At 37.4% G+C, this 23,375-nt stretch overlaps 1 protein-coding gene across 2 annotated transcripts in view; it reads right to left on the bottom strand.

Moving 5' to 3' along the window:
* Nucleotides 1–5,632: 5,632 nt before the first annotated feature.
* LOC131310745 (putative late blight resistance protein homolog R1B-17) overlaps nucleotides 5,633–23,375 on the bottom strand; it is a 71,656-nt gene continuing 53,913 nt past the window's right edge. Inside the window, exons 1-4 of one of the 2 annotated variants that reach the window (XM_058337927.1) lie at nucleotides 13,265–13,871; nucleotides 9,495–10,066; nucleotides 6,639–8,318; nucleotides 5,633–5,983 (exon numbers count right to left, since the gene is read on the bottom strand). In XM_058337927.1, coding sequence (XP_058193910.1) covers nucleotides 6,663–8,318; nucleotides 9,495–10,066; nucleotides 13,265–13,787 — 2,751 coding nt within the window. In that variant the 5' untranslated portion in view covers nucleotides 13,788–13,871 and the 3' untranslated portion in view covers nucleotides 5,633–5,983; nucleotides 6,639–6,662. Of the gene's footprint in view, nucleotides 5,984–6,638; nucleotides 8,319–9,494; nucleotides 10,073–13,264; nucleotides 13,872–23,375 lie in introns of those variants that run through there. The other variant, XM_058337926.1, reaches the window with a different exon arrangement.

The raw sequence follows: 23,375 nt of genomic DNA, 5'->3' as shown, positions 1-23,375 counted from the left end.
GCCACAAAAATACATGAGAAATTTGTCATGGTAAAAGGTGTAGGTAGAGGTTTGGTAGTCTTCATATTGAAGAGGTGGTGGTTGCGGTGGAAGGAGATAAATGATGGCGGTGATGCGGTGGTAGTTGTGGTGAAGTGATGGTGGTGTATGTGATAGGAAGGTACTGTAATTGGTGAAGTGATGGTGGTGGATGGGTGGTGTTGCGGTTACAGTGTTAACAAGGCGATGTGGTTGAGTACGTGTAGTAGTTGTGGCAATAGGAAGATAGTGATTGTAAGGTGGTGGGGGTGGTAGGGTAGGGGTGGTGGAGGTATGGTAGTTGTGGTGATAAACTAATGGCATTGAAGACGAAATGAGGGCATTGTGATAAGGTGGAGGGGTGGTTGTCAAGTGATGGTGAAATGATGGTTTTGAGGTGGTGGTAGCGGTGGAGATGTGGTGCAATGACAACGGTGATAGTAGTGATAAAGTAGTGGTGGTGGTTATACCGTGATATGAAAAACTAAAATTGGTGGATTGGATCTTTGTTTGGGTGGTTAGATGGTAGTGGTGGTGGTGGTGGTGGTGGTGGTGGTGGTGGTGGCGGCGGAGAGGAGGGAGGAAGAGGAGAGGAGGCATGTTTGACAAGGAGTGAGAAATTAGGAGGAGAGCAGGCTTTGTGTATGATGCACCTCAAGCGCAGTTAGATGCACCCCAGGCGCATCCAACCATCCAGTGATGTGCCTCAGGCGCATTGTATTGAGCTCGGGCACATCCTCGTAACTACACTAAGGCCAAACTTTGCAGGTTCACCACGTACACTTCCAAACTCCAATTAGTGCGTGGTTTGAACCGTTGAAAAACTTGATGAGTCTAATTTCTAACCCCTCTAATTTGTATCCAAAACTATTTATGCAGTTACATGCACCCCGGGTGCATCCAAGCATCTAGTAATGTGCCTCAGGCGCATTGTATTGCGCCCGGGCACATCCTTGTAACTGCACATAAGGCCAAATTTTGTAGTTTGCCACGTACACTCCAAAACTCCAATTAGTGCGTGGTTTGAACCGTTGAAAAACTTGATGAGTCTAATTTCTAACCCCGCTAATTTGTATCCAAAACTGTTTACACGTGAAATGATATGACAATTTTACCCTCTGTGTAAAAGAACAAATCAAACTTTGCACAAGCCAGCAAATCTAAAATCACAAAACAGACCACATAACCATAAGAGCGACTAAATTGCAGCACATACACCAATCTACCAAAAAAAACAAAAGCCTAGGAAGCCTCAAAGACTCACACTAGGTGTTCCAATCAAGACACAACAATCTATTCTCATCAGACTTCCTAACATACCTCCATGAGCTCACATAAGCCCTGATGTCTGAGATAACAGACCAATGATTGTGCTGAAAGATGTGATGATTCCTTTTATTCGACCGGTGATAAATGACTGCTGAAACTGAAAGCTTGAACAATAGATGCTTCAAGTTGGAACCTGCTTGACGGATTTCTAGACCTAAATAATGGGTTGCACCAAGTGTGGGGCTGAGACTGACATAGCACAATATCCGGTAAGTCCGGAGTTAAATCCACAGAGACGGTAATGTGTGCTTACTAAAAACTCGAGTTGTTATAATTAAAACTAGCTCTTAGGTAGCCACCCCTTGTAGTTTTATGAGAAGATAGATTAATTAAAACCTAGAAATTGATTGTACTTTTCAAATAATTAAAAGAAATGTACGGTCGTAGAGTTGATAGCACTCGCAACCGGCCTGGACTCATCTGCTCCAATTAATTGGTGTTCTTTAAAACATTTGATTTTAGACTGAAAAGATATCCCGCAAGATGCGAATCCTTATGGTCGCCGTTTATCCATGCACAGTGGAGAATGAGTTTTGGAACCCTGTTCGCCCATTCACATGGGCTCCGACGATGCCCGGATATTAACCTAAAATTGCTTTTCCTTTATTGTTTGAAAATAGGAGTAGTGCCCGAATTGGTCACAGTGTGCTAATCACCCCGCGACCATACCTATACGTCTACTCACTAATCATTGCGCATAAAATAAAAGAAACCCTAACTTGAAACATGTTTCTATTGTGTGAGATGAAAAATAAACAGAAAAATATCAACTAATCAAATACCAGCGAATAACTTTTATTAAAAACATAAATTAAAACTAGTTATCGGAGTGCGAGTAATTAAAAAAAACATCAAAAACTTGAAAGAAAGAAAGAACACTAAACAATATTGACCGGAGTCCCTGTTCTTCGTGACCACGGCAGCCCCGTCCCTCTGTTATGGGCACGTGGGAGATAAAAAGATCACTTTCTGCGTGTGATGCCTCCTCCTTTTATAAGCTGCTGCCTCCCCATGACAAAAACCCAATTGGCCGAGTTATTACTCCCAGCCACGTACGTACTTCTAATTTCCCTCCATGGCCCACTTAGTCAAAATAATTACTAACTATTGGGCCCACTTGTGTATCAAAGTCCAAGTCCAAGGCCAATTCTTATTTTTACTTCCTGAGATAGTTTAATTCTTTGGCCGATTGACTTGCGAATATTACTCCTATCTAATTCTTTGGCCAATTGACTTGCAAATATTACTCCTTTTCCTCTGTACTCATGCTTGTGGCATAAGCTAAACTTCGAGTACTTTCAATTTCGCGCCTTTTGTATCAAATTGTCTAAATACCTACGATCACAAAAAAAAGTATAAAACTCCGAATAATAATATAAATGAGACTTAACAAAGATAAATGAGGGGGCACTAATGTGAACATTTACGCGCCTATCAGAACCCCCTATGGGCCTATATCCAAAGACAAAATTAATTAGTGGACTAATTAATTAGTTGAATCAAATCCTTACTCACTCAAAAACCTAATTGATGGGTTAACTCCTATCCATATTCCAAAGAGTTCACGCTAGAATTAAAAAGCCATGTCTGAACATTAATAACTGGTTTATTACTGATAACTACTCCAAGGGTAGTTCTCTGATAACTTATGATCCCTCAAATTACTCAACTTTGGGGGGTTGATTGTACTTTACTTACAAAATCCAAAAAGCCATCATCATGGAAGAGTGACTCATTATCCATGGGGCAGTATGTTCGTCTGGATCTGGAGCTACGGCCAAGCGCAATTGGCTTCAACTTCAGAGAACAAATGAATAATAGCTGTATCCCCCAACTCATATAAGTCGCCATACTCCGATGACAAAGTTGCTAGGTGTACCATTCTAGGACAAAGATGCTTATACCATGCGGATGTTACCAACTTAGGATCCTTCTCATCCCCTCTAACTTTGCCCTCAATCGAAGAAGAAACCTTTGCATCTAGCATCCATGGGTCCAATATGTATCTCTTGGGAATTTCCATGACATTCATTTGTTGGAGTCCTCTAATTTTATGACTACATAAAATGCCAAAGCTCTCTGATGATCGACCACTACAACAAATTTGTTGATATGTTTTGCCTCCTAAGTCGTCGATCTTCACATCACATGCCCGGCCACAATAAACTCTCTGCCCGATCCATACTTCTCAAATCACAAACCTAATTTCTCCTCCTAATTCATGGCACCTTTGTCGTACTTGACAAGCAAGGGAAGTGTCAAACTGGTCATGGAACAATTCGAACACAGGAGGAGTGCTCACTTTTGCAATTTGGATTAACATGGGACTACTAGTGAACTCTACCCTTGCCAACTTTTGCCTAGAGTCACATGTAGCTTTTTTTTTCATTGTACCGCGTGTCCACAGCAATTCCAGTGAAATGTGTAAAAAAAAATTCAAGGTTGAGGTCAGATTTTAAGTACCGCTTCAATTTTGAATTCAAGCTCTCACTAAGTTAGGTGCTTCTCATTCCGGCAGTATATGAACACTTTAAGGACACATGAGCCACTTTTCTTAGCTGTGTAAACATAATAAATTACCAATATTAAACTAAACATGTGATCATAATAAAAGTGCAAACCAATAAAATGTAATATACTTACCAAAATGAAAGGTTTATTAGATGTGTAATTAGAGTAATCTAATACTGACTATGGTACCCCAAAAAGATGCGGAAATCCTATTTGCACCGATCAAAGTATACACGAAAAATAGGGTGTCTAGATCAAGCACCCTACACACATCGGATGCCATTGATTCCCGCGTTGGGCCTCTCGGGTTTTTTTTTTAAAATTTTTGGACGGCTCGGATCGGCCGTCCGGTGGCCGGAGACGGCCGCGCGCGGCGGTCGGTACCGTTTCCCTACACTTTGATCGGTGCAAATAGCACCACCCAAAAAGATGTCAAACAGCAGTAATGTATAAAGGGGCCCGTTCGCTCACACAACATTTGATACAATATTTGACAGAAAACTAATCAGAGTTTCACACAAATAATCGGAGTCGTGATTTTTTTACAGGAACTCTTAAAGAAATGTTTTAAACAAATTGAACGGTTTCGATTATTTTGTGTGAAACTTCAATTAGTATTGTGTCAAATGTTGCATGTGTGAGCGGAATCAGCTCATGTATAAATCATTATCTTCCGACTCTACATTATACTGCAACATTTGTCCTTCGAATTTGGTACAAGCCTAAAGCCTTCCAAGCCCTCTAGGTTGATGTACTTTGTTGACTTTTGGGGCCATGGAGTGGCTCCCCACTCCTCTCACACCTATCCGATCAGCACACCAAAGGAGATCACTTGGTGTGGACAGCCAACCATGGAGTAAATGGAGTGTCTTTATTTATTTTTTTTTGTGTGGATTCGCAATGGAGTGTCTGGTGTGGAAGAAATAAGGTGCTCCTCTTAGGCTATAAAAGGAGACCTCTGGTTTTGTAATTGGCATCAGAGAGTGAGAGATTAGAGAACCTGGTGTGAGTGTGAGTTCGTAAATCACTCGGATGGGGTGTGTAAGTACATAGTAAAGCTCTCTGTGGAGGTATCCATTTTTTTGGGGAACCACATAAATATTGCCTGTCTGTGTTTGTGTTTTTGTGGTCGGTTTGGTTTTATTGTGTGGGCATAACATACTAAGGAGCAACTTCATAGCGTGGAATATGCATGAATCCAGTGTCAACTATTTATGTGCTTTGAAGAAACTCCAATAAGGTAGACTATGTGCTGATTTAACCGTGTAGTAAGCTACCATACACAGAGTCCACACATTTACTTGATTTGGGAATAGAAGATGATACAGGCCTAGAAGATGATGCAGGCAAGGGAAAATTGGACCAAGCATTTTTTGAGAGGACCCAGTGATACATGTTTCATAGAACAATTGAAGACACTAGAGACAAAAAGTCTTGGGAATAAGAAGATAAAGCCACAAAAAAAATCATCACCAATCAAAACAAAATACAACAATATTGTCAACTACAAACTGGAATGGCTCAACAATCAGAACTTCAACCAAACGCACAATACATAGTATAAAAAAGCCATTCTAAAGTACAGATAAAACAACAGACAAATAAAACACATTGACTTTTTTTTGCTTTTGATCATAATTTTGTAATTTTTTAACTTCTCGCTTCGAGACAGAGGATTAATCCAAAGAATATCATGCGAATCTAACAAAAATTCAAAAAAGACGAACAAAACACACTAAATGAAGAAAAAAAATTAAGTTTACAAGAGCTAGAGATCGAAAAAGTCTCGAGAATGAAGATAAAGCCACCAAAAAAATCATCACCAATTATTTGAAATAACCCTACTCCAACAATCTTGTCAACTGCAAACTGGACTGGCTCAATATTCAAAGCTTCAACCAAACACACAGTATATAGTATGAAAAACGCCATTCTAAAGTATAGACAAAACAACATACAAATAAAACACAAATTGGTAAGTTACTAACGTTTATTGCAGAAAGCATGCAACAACAACTGCCTTTTCTCTTCCCGTTGGACTTATAAAGGTTGGTTTCATGTTGTTGAGAAGCGTAACCCAACTGGCTTGGAAAAGAATTGAGTCCATTTGAGGGATCATCATACACTACCAAAAAGCACAAATCGCCATTCTTAGAAACAATAGAAATCATTATAAAACAAGGCTTTCAACTTATACAAATTTGTCAGAAAATATGAGCTTTATCTAAATTTAATAATGAAATGAAATCAGGTGCTTCTACCGCACATCGAAATCCCATGAAACAATTGAAGCTCATATAATTGAGATCGATAATGATACTTCCAATCAAAGTTCGTATTCTTCAAATGTCGGGGCATGAAAAATGACACTGTGGCATGGAAAATGACACTGGCATGAAAATGACATTTGAGTATTTTTTGGGAAAAAAAAGAGTGTTATTGAGATCTTCGACAAATTTTCTACGCAAATATCTCATCGACCACCAAAATACACGCCACTGATAGTCATGCGGTTCTACGAAGCGTCTAATAAGCACAGTTCACTCGCGTTGGTCAATCAAGAGTTAAATAAAAAAAAACACGGAACTTCAGAGAACCCAAATCTACAACCCATTAATAGTAACCCAGTAAAGCTGGGGAAAACAATTGGGGTTGGCTCCATTTCCACAACCCCAATTGAAAATCCCCTCCACGTCCCAACGCCCAACTTTCTGACCGACTCAATTGTATGATATATATTATATTTAGCCCTAAGAAAAAAACGTACTGTAATTAATTACCTCAATCACACCCACTGCTCTTGATCACCCCCGATTTGGCTGATTATATCTGAGAACGAGATTTACGCAATCATCATCTCCTTTTGTATTTATTTGCTCTTCCTGAATCTCCTTGGCCGATTCCTCTGCAGAGAGACTGGACCCCTCTACCTCAATTTTGCAAAGTTCGTTTAGATAAGCAAAATCAATCGGGATCCCCTTCAGTTTTTTGCAAAGTTGAATCGCTAAGACCTCAAGTGCCGGAAATTGTTCAGCGGAAGCACTCCACTCCTCGATATCCAGATCTTCAAGCCTTAAGTACTTGAGTTGAGAGAACCCCTCCTCAAGTTCACTTGTGTTCCAAACTGGTCCACTACAGGCGCTTATGAGTAATTTCAGAACCTTAAGGCTCGGTAGGGTTTGGAGGATTATTGACAGCTCCTCCCACTCCAAGTGCGTAAATCTCAAAGTTAGCCGTGTAAGAGTTGGAGGAAGCTTCAGCCCAGTGCATGTCACATGCTTTTTATCGAACCATGGATCGACATTGAGTATCTCAAGGCATTTTAAGAACTCTAGGTTGGGTAACAGCAAATCCTCCAGACATCCTCTAAGTCCTAGCTTCCTAAGATTGGGAGTCCTTTCCAGGAAACGTAAGCAACACCCACACATGCACATTTTGTGCAAGGTCTGTAAGCTATCCAACATATTCCCCTCTTCTTCATCATGATGATAGTTGAATATTCCCTTTTTAGAATATAGATGCCTCAACTTAGCCATCTTGACTATATTGGGAGGCAATGAAAGCCACATCCCGTATGGAGCTTGGAGGTTAAGGGTTTCTAGGTTCGAGAGGTAGTGAAAAGAATACGGTATGTCGAAAGTTTTTCCTGCTAACGTATTTGCAAAGTATCTCAAATGAACTAGATATCCTAGTTTTCTTTTTCCATCAAACATTGTAGTGGAGATTAAATGCAACACCCTGAGAAGTTTGAAGTTTTCAACAAAGAATGATAGATTTTGTCCAAGCGATGAATGTGAGATGTTTGGCAAGGAGAGGTACAAAAAAGATCTAAGGTTTCGAGCACAAGGCCTTGGGGGAAACTTAGAAAAGAATTGATGGCCAATGAAGAGGCGACCATGCTTATTTGTAGTAGGAGGTGAAAAAGAATCTCCCTCGTAAATTTTCACAAAGAAATTATCTTCCTCTGCTTTTTTCAAGCATAATTCACGTAGAAGATCGTGGATATGACATGCTTTAATTCCTCCGTGGGATTCACTTTTCCTAGCTACCATTACGAGACTTCTATCGATAAGATCAATTAAGTAATCTTCTGCTATGGCCTCCAAGCTTTTCCCCCCATCACTTTGTTGAATAAATCCCTCCGCAATCCATAACCATATCAGCTCGCGTAGGGGGATTTCATAATCTTTAGGGTGTGCTCCAATATAAAGAAAACATGCTTTTAAATGAAGGGGCAGGTGATTGTAACTAAGTTCTAGTATCTCCATGCAACCGTCTTGGTTTTTGGCAATGGTCGAACTTAAATGTTTGACAACTTCCTCCCACACGTCGAGTGTCTTGTCTTCAGTTGATAGAATGCCAGCTGTTGCGACAATCGCTAGTGGTAATCCTTCACATTTCTCTGCTATTCGCATACCGATGTCCACCAACTCTGGTGCGCAGCGTTTCATCCCAAATACCTGTTGACATATATGGGCAATGTTAGACATCTATAGTTGTAGTTACATACAACTTAATCCAAATGATAGGAGTTTAGCCGTTCATATGACAAGAATAAGATCGAAAAGCTTTAAAACAAAAATTTTCAATAATAGATTAGAAATAGGAAACATATGACAACAGTATAATGAAGCATATGTTTAAGGATCTTGTTAACATATGCCCCCAAGGCACATGATAGTAATGCATTAAATCCACTATTTGATTCCACTTTTTTTTTGGGAAATCTTAGGGTAAGACTTGAGTAATAAATTCTGTTTTTAAAGAGGGTGACTGTTTGCGAAATGGATGGACATGCCCAGCTTTAATGTTTCTAATGTAAACCTGTTTTATAATGGAAGACCAAGCATCAAACATAATTTCAACTCGTGTTCTTTAACGAAATTTACTTATCAAAAGAAAATAAAAACTTGGGCCATTGAAATATTTTCCCTTTTTAATGTAAGAAATCTTGAGCAAATGCATATGAAAAGAGCAAATAGCTTAGTTGTTTTATCTTATTTTTATCTAATTTTTTATAAGAACCCGTAAAAAAATATTTTAAAAGAAAAAAATAAAAAAAATGTTTTACTGTTTACCGCACCAGTTGATCATCGCTCCATCGAACTGTTTATTTCTTTTGTTGCTATTTCTTCATCATTTGAGTGAAAAATTACTTAAATCAGTTACCAATAAGTGCTTAATCAACTATACCTTTAATGTAAAATAATTTTTTTCTAGAACCAGTGCCACCCCACCCCCATATACCTCCGCCCCTGTCAATGACGGACAACATCAAAACAAAGATTAATCAAAAAAAATTAAAACGTAGACTACCCATGCACTAATCTAATGCTAGAGAAAAGAAGTAAAACACTAGAGGAAATGTAAAACAGCAAGAAAGGTGGAGCCCTTGGAGTGGAATGAAAATAAAGGGGAGATGAAGTAAAAGGGTATTTGAGTCAAACTATAGAGAAAAAAATTGCTTCATCAAATATGATAACTAGTATTACTATTTTCTATGTGAGTGGGGTTAGTTGAACTCATTTATTGAGCATTAACATATGCCTTAGGGGCATACATTAACAAAACCCTATGTTTAAATAACTATATTAATTATTAATGTTACGTACATCAATTTTTATAAAAAAAAATACCTTCTTTTCTAGCAACTCCCAACTGCAACTTTTTGGTAAGGGAGCCAAATAATGGTGGATGCTGCGGATGCTATCAAGATGTACGAGTTGTCGACTAGTGAACAACACTTTACTCCCCTTGCATCCCTTAGGGAATGATCTTTGGATATCATTCCAGGCTTCAAGGCCCCATATGTCATCCATGACAATGACATATTTTCTATTATGCAAGCATTTGTGTACCCTTTCTCCCAACTTATCGGCACTGATCGCTTCGTAATCTTCATGTTTTTCTGGGAAAGTTGATTCCAGAATACGAATCAACAAATGCCTCTTCATAGTCTTATCATAATCTTGAGAAACATTGACCCATGCACGAATTTCAAACTTCTGTGACGTCAAAGGATGATCATACACTTCTCTGGCCAAGGTGGTTTTGCCGCCTCCACCAGCACCAATGATTGATATAATCTCCAGTTGTCCACCTTCTCCAATGTCATGAAGCTTTCCCATTAATGTCTCTACCTCCTCCTTGAAACCGACCACCACCTTCTTTTCTACTACTATGGATGTGTTGCTCCCTCCTGATGGACCTGAACCTCCTCATGGAAAATAAAAGGAAGGGTTATGATCGAGGGTGAAGCCAAAAGTTATGGGGCCATAGTAAGTGTAACAAAAAATTGAATTTAGAAAAGAACAATTCCTCATATCCCAATGACGAATAAATAGTCTTCAATATGAACAATCTTTGAGCTGTATATTTATAATCTTATTGTATATTTCACTGGACTATAATTTAAGTCATTGTCTGATTGATATAATATTGCCAAGCGAAAAGGAAACCAACTATGGTTGTTATTATCAAATCAGTTGAATTAATGCTAAATGAAGTGTGTATTATAGCATTCGCCCGCATATTTTTGTGGTTCATGTTACTCATTATTATGGTCCTTGTTACTTATTGTTTGTTGAAGATGTAATGTTGATTAGGCGGGCCAATGTGTTGTTTGGGTTAGGACTGAGGAGCTAAGTGGAAGATGGGATTTATGAAGAGTAGCCAAACCAGTGGATACTTGTTTGGGTGAATATTTGGGTGAATTAAGTTAGGAGTTGGGAGGTATAGTTAGGAGTTGGGAGCTATATGCAAATGTGTGGATGTGGTGGATTGTAACTATGTATAAGTTTATGTTTGTGTATTGAGATTAAAGTGTGGGTTAAGAGAGAAAGAAGAGAGCAGAGAGAGTGAGAGTTGGGGGAGCCCCCCATTGTTATGTATGTGTGTTTGTGTGTGATAAGAGAGGTGTGAGAATGAGATATGTAATTATTAATGAAATAATTTTGAGTTTCAGTGATAAGTTAAAGTGAACAATACAAAATTTTGATTCTTAACTAAGCCAATATTTGTTAAAAAAAAATCTAGGAACACAGATCGGGACACAACTTTGTTTGAAACTGTCCATGCACGTGTGAATGTGTGCAACAGACAGTTTCAGCCGTCTCTTTCGCTTTCGCGGTTAATGCAAGTGCTCCAGATCTTTTCAACGATTGGACTCTTCCAGGTTTCTTCTCCCCCTATCTTTGGACCCTAAATCGTTTCTCCCATAGACCCTTATTTGTGAACCCTAACACGGTAGAACTCATATCGGTTTAGGGAGGACGGATATCATAGTGGTGATGTAATTGTTCATTGTGATTTCCGAGACTGGAGACCATTCATAATTGTCATGTTGGTGGGATATGCAGCTATGGTCATCGCTCTTAACAAGGACTGCTAGATTGTAGAGATGGAATACACGACAACAAAGAAGGTAAAGTTCTCTTTCAATTTTGATATCCATGTTAATGTCCCACAATATTTTGGGCTTATCACTTAGTTTGATTACCCAGATATTGTTACGGCTCATTTTGTCGGAGATTCTTACCTTTCGAATCGAAATTCATAAATTGAAATTCATTTTATTCCTTGTAAATTTGTTTAGGTTCCTTATGACCCATTGTTCCATTGTGGGTTAATTTTTCTGTTGGATTTCAGACAATGTGCTCACATTCAGGTGTGTTTTCAATTTGTTCATTGTTGAAACTAGTTGATCCTCCTATTGGTCTGGGTGATAGTCTTTCATTCTATATGGAAGAATGTGGCTCCTCCAAAAGTTACAGTAGTTTGTTGGCATCCAATTCTGGCCAAAACCAAAACTTCTGTTTATTTTAAACTGGGGATCGCTTATTGCTTGATTGTTATTCTGTTTGGAATCTGTGGTGTGTGAGTATCAATTGGTGAGGCTTAACTTGGGTTTCCCCAAGATTTGTCCAGGCTCTATTTAGATGGTGGCACGGGAATGGGTTTAAACAAAGAAAGGTGATTATATGGGAGGCCATTCCATTATCAATTATTTGGTTGGTTTGGTTAGCAAGGAACAACTACATTTTCATGGTACTACAATTATTTGGTATGAAGTTTTGGATCTCATCAATGTAAGAACTAGCATTCTGAGTCAAGCTCAAATTGGGTTTAGAAGAATAACTTGTGGATCAATTCGTCAACCAGTTTCAAAGTATTGTGGAAAGCTTAAAATGGTGCCCAAGTTACAGTCTCAGTGACTGGGTTAGTGTGATAGGCTTGGATTCCAGGTGTTTGGTTTTTTTTTAGAATGTCTTTACGTAATTCTTAATTGGTAGCTGTCCTAGTCGTACACATACTTGTAACTTGTTCTTATCCAAGGAACTATTAGGCATTGCTAGTCATTGAATTTGTGTGTGTACAATATTCATTCACTTCATACCCTTGAAAATCTAATTATCACATGAGTTGTTTAACATTGATTGCGATTCAAAATGCTCCCTCTGCTACGATTAGTGAACTATCTTTGTTTATGATCAACAACTACTTGTCACTCTGTGTTTTTATTCTTCTCACATTTGATTCTGAGTTGTTCGTGTCATGTATAGGGGTGCAAGCCAGTGGATTTGCAATGCCACAAACAAGGAAAATGCAGCTAGTTATGCCTTGCAGTGCCTTGTGCAGGAGACGAATCCTAGTTCACTCGATTTATAGCAATAGTTGAATTGATTTATGTGCAAAGATGTGGATGGTATGCTTGATGTTAAAATATTATTTGTTGAGCAAAAGAGAAAAATGCATCTTTCTTTGGACAAGCATAGATGAGCTTTTATTATTACTTTAAGGGAAATGATATTGGCACTCCAAAAATTGATGCAGGCACTCCAAAATCAGTGTAATTCCAAAGTCATTTTTTTTTTGTTTTTTGGAGTGCCTGCATCAATTTTTGGAGTGATATCATTTTCCTACTTTAATCACAGGTAAAAACCATGATTGCAAATATGAGACTTTTAATTACGTCTCCATAGACCACGGTTTGAAAACCAAGATAAGAATACAAAGATCATGGCTAAAAATTGTGGAGTCTTTCTTATGTTTTGTAGTAGTTAATGGGCCAGCATCAACGTGAACCCCAAAAGTGCACAATTTGTTTGGGTAAAACACCGAAATATAGGGTGTGTAACAAAGATGTCTGCATGTTTGAAACATATAAATACACACAATGAACAAGGCGATCAGAAAGATGAAGAGTGATTTCTTAACTTTATGAAGGACACTTGACAAAATGCTAACAAGAATAGAGAGGACAGTCCAAAATTTTCAGAGCTTGCCACTAAAGAATTTTGCTTTGCTTATTTTAAGGTAATGGTAATGATATGATTCTATTCTCATGCCCGACAAAGCTTAAAGCCTGAAAAAGCATAGAAAAGTACTTGAAAATATGTACCAATACCTCCATGTCTGGTGGAAGAGTGCTTGAGTTTTTTGATTGCTACTCCATTGATGTCATACATATTCTCATCATAAATCTTCTTCACCTCGGCCGTAAGAGCCTTGATCTCTTTTTTGACACTTCCAAGGTCAAGGAAAAGATGATCCTGAAAATAGTTGCAATAGAACATTTTACGAAGACTTGACCATTCTAAAAACTTGAAAAACTTGTCCCAACGGGAAAGATGATTCTGAAGTTCAGGAAGAAAATCAGGGGCATGATTAGCCTTGAAAACAGGAACTACAAATAGTTCTACGATGTTCTCTGCCTCGGATACCACGTCTCTAATCCGCATCACCAAATTCATCACTTCTGAATGCTCGTTGCGTTTCTTCTCCGTAATCTTGAGGAACCCTCTCAGGTACTTTATCTCCTCTTCAAGAGATTGAAGTTGATGTTTCTTGTCTATGATAACATCGAGGTTGGAGCTTGTTATAAGATTCTTCAAGGTCTCCAAGAAAAAATCAACAGCAGTGTCACCCATCTCTCTTCTCTCTCTCTCTCTCTCTCAGAATGGGGATGAATGGGTAAATGAAAGAAGTACTTTTGGCCTTATTAAATATCTTCAGTGGGGTTGCAACTTGCGCTGGCTATCAAAGAATAGTCCTCCAGTTGGAAGGCCTTATCCTGTTATAGTGAGTTTATACACACCAATTTTGACTGGAACAAATGGCCAAATACTTATTCTTTTTTTTGGAAAAAGTAATGGTCAAATACTTCATCTGGGCTGGGTTGTTTGATAACCTAATTCAGCACTTAAAACTGAATAGATTAAGTAAAAATCAAATAAGTTGGTTTGATAACCAAAATAGTGTGTGCTGAATATGTTCAGAGCACGGCCAAAGCAAAGAGTAAAAAATTAAGTAGCTCCCCCCCTACTTATTACTTATCACTGAACACGCTCAGTGCAACACGGTTCCCTTTTTTTTTTTCTTGCTTCTTCTTTGCCCTCTTGTCTCTTCCATACCCTCGCCTCTGTCCCATTCCCAGGTTGATCAAAACTGTCAAACTTTCCCAACTAATAAGACCCATCTCTCTCTCTCTCTCTGAATTGTAATTGAGAAACATGGAGTAGTGCTGCTGGAATTTCGAGATTGGATTTATTGGATTCATGCAACTTTATGGATTTGGGGATTTCGATGTTCAAACCCATTTGATTACCTACCCACAATTCATGCTCTGCTGTATAAACAACTGGCTTTAGGTAATTGTTTCGGATAAAAAAAAATGTACGGTAATTGTTTGCTAGCATATTATTTTCCCAAAATTTAGAACTAAAGGGTCATAACTCGTGTGGTATGTGTTTTCTTTCTCTTTTCTTTTTTTCCTAATTTAATGGCTACGCATCTCAACTAATTTTCTCCTCGATCCAGTAAAAAAAGCATACCATTCACGCCGAAATTAGGAAATTCACAAAAAATTCTTTTCTTGCAATCTAACCTCAAGAATCTAACCTTAATTAATTCATTTGGTGGTGTGTGTTTCTAATTCCTTATGTATATTTGTCTTGAAACATTCTATTCATTTGGTGATAGTTGTGGCGATGGTTTCTGCCTTACTGGTTGGTTTCAAAAAAGAAGAAAAAAAGAGACAAATTGTGACAATGAATATATTTCTTGATTTGAATACTATCGGGAGTAATATTCGTTCTTCAAATACATAATGAAAAGCACAATAGGAGTATTGGTTTGAAGGGCAAAGTTGGAAAATTAGTGAATTTAAGACTTCAGATCCTTCTACAGATCAAACAACTTGTTTAATTCAGTGCTTAAAATTCAATATATATCAAACAGCTTCCCAGCTTAACAAAATCAGTATTCAGATTTCAGCACTTAATTTTCAATTTTTAGTTTTCAGTTTTCAGTTTTATCAAACAGAGCAAGTCTCGTCTTTTTTCCATTTGTCTTTTTAAATTAGACAAAGTCTCGTCTAGAAGGTCTTCTTGTGGACTTCGGATGCCTTGTCAATAACAGTTAAATAGCTGTTGCACTGAGGATACACATCCAAATTGTGAATAGACTAGTACTTGCATGTGCCTACGGCACTACCCATCCCGATTGGAATTGGAATTTCCTTTGAATCTTGATAGTGGGGCGTTTTTGTAATATATTTGTAATTTTTGGGTGCTTTCTTAAGAGAGTTGGGGTGCACACATCAGCCATTGGATCAAACGAATCTCAGCCCTTTTAACAACTTGTGTTTGTATGGGGCCCACATCCTTGTGTTTTATAATAGAGATGGACTGGCCATCAAGGTTACAAAGCAAAACTAACATAATTTAATTTGATTAGTATTGACTTAGCTTTTGAAGAAATGACGTGTGTGTGTCCTGGCATGTCCGTGCTTCTTAGATATTACGCTACTAGTTGAACAGAGCAGTTTTGAGCATTATACGGAATACTCCTGAAATTTTTTTGCCTTCCACCTCTGATTGTGATAAGGTTGTGTGGACCCTAACTGTTGATGGCTCATTCTAAGTGAAATCTACTTGGGAGGCGTGTCGATAGCACAATCCCATCCAACCTTGGTATAGCTTGGTTTCTAAGTGAAATCTGCTTGGGAGGCGTGTCGATAGCACAATCCCATCCAACCTTGGTATAGCTTGGTCTGATTTAGTCAAGAAGTGCCTCGTTGGAGTTTTATAGAAACACCATTTACAAACGACGACTTCTTGAGATAAAGGCAAAACACCATCCTAAAATTTGCTTCCATATGTCAGAAGATAGTCAATATTGCCTATACAAGGTAGTCAATATATTAGGCATCTTGGAACTCGTTACTTTCAAACGACGACTGAATACTCACTCTAAAATTGGATTTTTGGGCAAACCCGATCATCCTAAAATTGGATTTCCAAACAAATAAAATTACTCAAACTCGATTAGAGCTCAAAATAACTAATTGGCATAAGAGCTGCCATATGTTGTCTTCTACAACATTGCCTTCTCAGCTGGGATGTTGCTTCCTCAACAGGTATTACCTTTTTCTTTAACCTGTTTGGGGTAACAAAAAGTCTAATGGTATAGATATTATATATGTACCAATGGGTACAAATCTCTTTTTGGTCCCATTTTGGGTCTAAAAAAAATGATCAGAACCACTCATTTTGTTTAAAATACTTTGCTTATGGTCCTTGCAAAAACGAAGCTCGATCTAGTATCAGTAAAAATATTTACGAAACATCCAAACTTTGTTCTAGAATTCAGGCTTGAATTCTGGGACAAAGTTGAACATTCTTTAGGTGCCTTAACCGATATCGGATTGAGCTTATTTTTCATAGGAGTTGTAAATAATGTATTTTAAGCAAAATGAGCGGTTCCGATTATTTTTTTGAGACTCAAAACGGGACAGAAAAGGGATTTGTACACACTGTACAATATAAATTTTGTACCAGTAGCACCTTTCGTATTCTATACAGAAGGGGACTCCTTTCACAATGTGAATATGATTTTTTTCTCTCTTTTATTCGAAAGAGAAAACAACAAACATAGAATAAATTATAAAATACCTTTGCTTATCTATTTTGGGTTATGACTTGGGGGCACTATCGCCAATCTTATTAGAAAAGAACTCTAATCTTTGGGCCGATTGTACACACAGTGTATTCAATATTTTCTTTGACTTCGAATGATCTGTGGTTGTTAAGTGGTTATGATCCACTATTTACTGGCTTTTAGATCTGTTTGTTAATTTTGTCATCGGTTAGGCAAAATATTGTTGTGGAATGTAGATACTTTGATATTTCATATTTGCTTTGCATTATATGTGCAAAACAGGGGAGTTCTAGATCCAATGTAGATGTACAAGCCAACACTTGATATTTTAATATGGGTAAAAGCTATAAGAATTATCGAGAAGGAAATGTGACAACGTCAGTTGACATTTTCGACATTTGATTGGTGAGGCTATTTGAATTTCTTGAGTTTTGATGTTGAATTTTTGAACTATAAATGTTTTTTTTTTGAATGGATTAACTAACAGTGTTTTGATTAGTACATTTTTGGGATATCAAGATTTCAGCAGGTTATTAAATTGCTTGTTTGGGCAAGTGGGGTGTGGTGTTTTAAGTCTTTCATCTACCCATTCCTCCCTTGTTTTTTACTAGTTTAATTCAATTTTGTAAGGTAATTACAATATATATCCAGATTGGTAGCAGATCCAAGTTGCAACCCCACTAATTTATAAATATGGGTATTAGCAGAATTAGCCTACACGTCTCTTTTCATCTACTATAATTCATTGCTTATAAATATAAGGAATTATGCAGTGAGGAATTATGCAGATCTAGACAGTGGCTCCTTGCTCTCCACAAGCAACGTCCAACTGAGAAATGACGAAAATCGATTTATAACTAGCAAACCTGACATAGCACACAAGCAAATAAAATTAAAGAAAACATATGCACTTTCAGGATCAGTAAACATGGCAAATGCGACATCACATGAACCATCTCTTCCGTGAGTGCCTTAAAATCGAAGATCTGTGGTCCAACATAGGTGGAGCAGGATGGACTAGAAACTTGCTTGAAAGACCTCTCCATGTTTGGGTCACTGTTAGTGCGAAATCCACTCGTCCCTATCGCTTAGATGGTGATCTCCCCTGGAGAGTGGTGTTTGTGGGAAATCCACTCGTTCCTATCGCTTAGATGGTGATCTCCCCTGGAGAGTGGTGTTTGTGGTCACTCTGTGGCACATATGGAAAGATAGAAACAAAAACAAAAAAAGCTTTGATAATGTTGACATTCCTACATCCGTGACTGTGAGCCCCAAAGAGTTGGAAACTGCAGCCCCAAAACGATGCTAATTTGGAAACTGCAGCCCCAAAACGACATCGTTTTGGGAGCAAGTTACACAAGGCCAAGGCAGGAGGATGAAAAGTGGAAAACGTGAGGGGGAGGAAAATTATTCAGTGCTTTTGCCTTTTCCAATTCTTATAAGCCCGCATCTTCTTGTATGTTCCCAACAATCAATCTCTCTCCCATACCCCTCTTTCTTTCTTTCTTTCTTTCTCCATTATTCTCTCAAAGCTCTCCCCTCCAGAAAATAATTCACTGATTGTGTCCATTTTTAAGACCTTGAAGACGATTTCTGTCTATTTTTGGCTACATCAAGTTAGAACATTGGAATAAATAACAAATTTGTCCCAAAAAAAAAACTTGGTCGTCCACATTTAAATAGTCAAACAGTTGTCTAGATTGATTGTGGGAAGAATTTGTAATTATATGGTTAGATGTGTTGTAAGGTTATTTTGTTGATGCTGCACATGATTTGCAGAGAGAGACAGATTGAGAGATGGGTCTTCCACTCTGTTTTTTAGCTGTCATTCTTGAAACTTGAGAGTTGAGAAATTAAAAGAGGAACAGAGGGGAATAAAAAAATAGGGATTTTTGTGGGTTTGGTGATTGGGTTTCAGGGAAATGCATGTGTTTAGAAGAGAGAGAGAGAGAGAGAGAGAGAGAGAGAGAGAGAGAGAAATTTAAGGATAAAAGAAGATGCGGGCTTATACGAATTTGGGAAGGTAAAAGCACTAAATAATTTTTCTCCCCCTCACGTTTTCCACTTTTCATCCTCCTGCCTTGGCCGTGTGTAACTTGCCCCCAAAACGACATCGTTTTGAGGGCTGCAGTTTCCAATTCTTCTTGGGCACTGCCATCGTTTTGGGGGCTGCAGTTTCCAACTCTTCTTGGGCACTGCAGGGACTCGGCGTCCAGATTGAATAGCTACCTAAGCTTCAACAACTCATTTGTCTTGTTGGTACCACTTGCGAGTTGCAACCCAACTTTATTCAGAAATAGGGAGAATTATGCAAGTTGCGAATTCAATAACTCATTGGCTGATTGGTACAAAAAAAAAAACCCCACTTTATTACAAATATGATGTTGCTTTCTGTGGTCAACTCTTGTGAACTACGGAGTATTACGAGTATCGGCATAAACCATTAAGGGCATTTATCCAAAAAACGGCAGAAAAAATATCGACAGTAGACTACCCAAATCCTTTTTTTTTTGATAGGCAAAAATAAATTTTATTAGAAACTTGATAGGGTACATTTATGGTACATCAAGGAAAAGAAAAACCTACCATCATGATATTGAAACATGTGATAGGAGAAAAGAGAAGAAAAACTTCCAATAAAGCATTGGAAGAAGAAAAAAGAAATGAGATGCACATAATGCACTACAACAGCAAGAGAAAGACGTTCCTGTAAATCGACCGTAAAAACTGCGCTATGGTGGCATTTTAGAAAAGTTGCCAAAACTAGTGTCAGTAAAATTATATTTTGTTGAAGCGACAAAAAAGCCCAGTTAGATCTCTATAACATGAATCCTAATAGGCTTAACAAGTAAATCAAAGTGAATGCAAGTGGAGTGGTAGGCATCATCTATTTCTATGCATTTGACTAGGATTCAAACTTCACTAATTACAATTAACACTACTAACATTTGTCGAGCAAAAAAATCAAAGTGAATTGGGTCAAGTGACCCCACTAGTATCAACTTCTCTCCGCCCTTGTTCCGTATGATATCTTAGAGTGGAGCCACCGACTCAAATGGAGATCAATCGCCTGGGGAAAAGTAGCTGCAGTATCAGTTTATGCAGGGCTACTTCTATCTGAATTTTTAAGCTTTATAAGAGTGTAAATAACAAATATAACTCCTAGAATACAAGATATGCATACTTCAAACGTTTGGAAAAAAAAAGGGAAAATTTTCACTTAGGCACACGACTTTTCACACAAATCACACATAAACACCTGACCTTTTTTAAATTTCATAGAAACACCTGAGCTTTCTAAAAATTCATTAATTCAACACCTGACCTTTATTAAATTTCATATAAACACTTGAGCTTTCTAAAAACTCATCAATTCAACACCTGACGTCACCCCTTCGTCTAAAACCAAACGGAAAAAAAGTTACGTGCTTCAATTTTTTATTTGTTTGAACTTGTGCGAAGATTTTATTTTTCTAATCATTTTATCCTAAAGAATCAGAATTAATTTTTGACTCTAAAGTTCTCGTTAGTCAGTCCTAAGAAAGTCGTAGAATCAAATATCTCTTAGGGCTAATTAACGAGAGTCTTAGAATCAAAAATTAATTATGATTCTTTAGGATAAAATGATTAGAGAAATAAAATCTTCATACCGGTTTAAACGGATTAAAAATTAGAGCACTTAATTTTTTAACCTTATTTTTTAATATATAAATAATCTATACATGGTTGAAAAATTAATTATTCCAATTTTAAATTCGTTTGAACCGATGTGAAGATCTTATTTCTCTGATCATTTTATTCTAAAGGGTAATAATTAATTTTTGACTCTAAGGCTCTCGTTAGTTAGCCTTAAGAGATATTTGATTCTACGATTTTCTTAAGGTTGACTAACGAGAGCTTTAGAGTCAAAAATTAATTATGATTCTTTAGGATAAAATGATTAGAAAAATAAGATTTTAGCACTGGTTCAAACAAATAAAAAATTGGAATACTTAACTTTTTTTCCGTTTTGTTTTAGACGAAGGAGTGACGGCAGGTGTTGAATTGATGAGGTTTTAGAAAACTCAGGTGTTTATATGAAATTTAAGAAAGGTCAGGTGTTGAATTGATGAGTTTTTAAAAAACTCAGGCGTTTATATGAAATTCAAGAAAGGTCGGATATTTATGTGTGATTTGTGTGAAAGGTCAGGTGCCTACTGAAATTTTCCAAAAAAAAAAAGATCTGTTTAGTTTCTGAATTAATGCAAGAGAGTGAACTATTTAAAATCAAAAAATCAGGATAACTTAAAAAACGTCAACAAAGGTATTATACTTGTGGCAAGAAATATCAGTTGTCCATCTTCTGGCGGCCTTTTAGAGCCTGAAACTGGTGCCTACAGGAAAAGCCAAATACACGACAACGTTGGCACTACAGAAGCTTAATGTGCGTAGCTAGAAGTCACCTGCACAAAAAGTGCCTGGATGATTCAATATGCGCAAGACTTATCTCACATCACTCATCTAAGCCACCCAAATTTGGTTAATAAAATTTAGAGGCTACTCCACCTATTGTCAATTGGTTTTAGGTTGGAATCTTCTAAGAAATTTGACATGGTATCAGAGCTAGGTCTTGGGTGGCTTCACATTATGTGGTCAAGTCTCCGTCGCCCAAGTCAACTCATCAATTCATACCTCCACGTGCATCCGGGCTGCATGTGAGAGGTCGCCCGAGTCAAATCTCCTGGTTTTCTTAATTCGTACCTCCACGTGTATCCGGGCTGCACTTGAAGAAGAGTGTTAGACTTATCCCACATTGCTCATCTAAGCCACCCAAACTTACTTAATAAAATCTAGAGGCTGCTCCATCTATTATCAATTGATTTTAAGTTAGAACCCTCCAAAAAATCTAACACTTATCAATCAAGAGGTGGCATCATTAACTGTGGAAACATCTACATACCTTTGAACACGGAAATAATTAGATACATAGAGAGTGCAGTAAAAAATGTTACTATTTTAAGGCCCCACCTAATTCAGAAACGTAACCATTTTACGGCAGCAGAGGAGCAAAAGGGATGGCAGTGCAAATTTACGAAATATAATTGGAAAACAACAAAAGTAGAGTCGATAAGAACAAAACAGTTCACCTACCTTGTCCTACTCATTCTGCTCAAATGTCCTCGCCCAACTACGGGGTCAAGTTGAATATGAACGGGAACATGATGGTGGCCAATTCAGTATTGAAAGCTTATTTTGGAATTTGTCTATGGTATACAAATCACTTTTTGGTGCATGTTATCTAAAAAGTCACTTTATCGGTATTTTACATTGAGTGATAAATATTTTATAAGAATTGGTAAATATTCCAAATTGAATAGTATGCATTCGGAATGTATAATATTTACCACTCAATGTGGAATATTTATCACTTCATATGAAATACTTCCACACTGAGTGGTAATTATTTCATATGGAGTGGTAAGTATTCCGTATATTCCGTATTGAGTATGGAATACTTACCACTCAATATGAGATACTTATCACTCAATATAAAATATTTACCCTTCAATATGAAATAGTTACCATTAAAGTGACTTTTTTGGTACCATACACAAAAAATATTAATAATTGTGTACCATGGATGGACTCCTTATTTTGGGGTTACAGCATTCAGAAAATAGAAGGGAAATAACAAGAACAAATAAATTTTGGCCGAATAGAACCCTCGTTTGACTTGTACAAAGATACTAGTCAAATTTTTTTTTTTTTTTTATTCCAAAAATGCCCAGAGGGCAGTCAGTTTTGGTTGTTTCTTCATGGAATGCTCATATGACTTCTATACATGTATTTCTTGCCATGTCCGTGTTCCAATTTATTTAGATTGTCGTGCGTGTCCGTGTCAGTATTAGTGTTCGTACCCGTATCAGTGGTAATTATTCCAACCAGTAACATCGCACCTACAATGCCAATCACCATTAAACCTCTTGTATACATATCAATTTCGACACGAGGAAAGGTAGTTGCCCAAAAATCTTCCATCATTTATAGAGTACTCAGGTGGGCATGTCTTTCAATACCTCCGGAAATAACAAAAGGGCTTTGCAAAAAGTACATATCATTCCTAATCATATTCATAGTATAGCTACTTGTACAGTACCTTTCAATTATCAGTTCAATCATGATAAAGCTAAAATGCCGACAGGTAATTCTAAGTTTTAAGAGCAAGTTTACCGGTAGATAGGTAAACTATCTTGTGAATAGTTCTCAATTATTCTTTAGCTATCAACTTTTTCTTTCACAACTCCATCACAACTATCTATTTTACCTAATATCTATTAAAATATTATTTTCTCTTTTTTCAAATATTACCTAAATAATAAGTTTACATATACACACACACACACACACACACAGATATATATATATACACAATGTATTCGGTCTTCAGCCCCCAAAACCCAATCTTCGATCTAGATGACTGTCGCCGATTGGAACTTGTCAATCGCCGTCGAAGGAGATCACGGGTTGATCGCCGCTTCAAACCCAAATCGAAATCGATCGTTGCTTTAAAAATCAAAAGCCCAGATAAAATTGAATTT

Source organism: Rhododendron vialii, chromosome 12a (genome assembly GCF_030253575.1).
Source record: "Rhododendron vialii isolate Sample 1 chromosome 12a, ASM3025357v1".
Taxonomy (NCBI): domain Eukaryota; kingdom Viridiplantae; phylum Streptophyta; class Magnoliopsida; order Ericales; family Ericaceae; genus Rhododendron; species Rhododendron vialii.
Note: the sequence above shows the minus strand (reverse complement) of the source record. Positions and strands in the feature narration are given on the sequence as shown.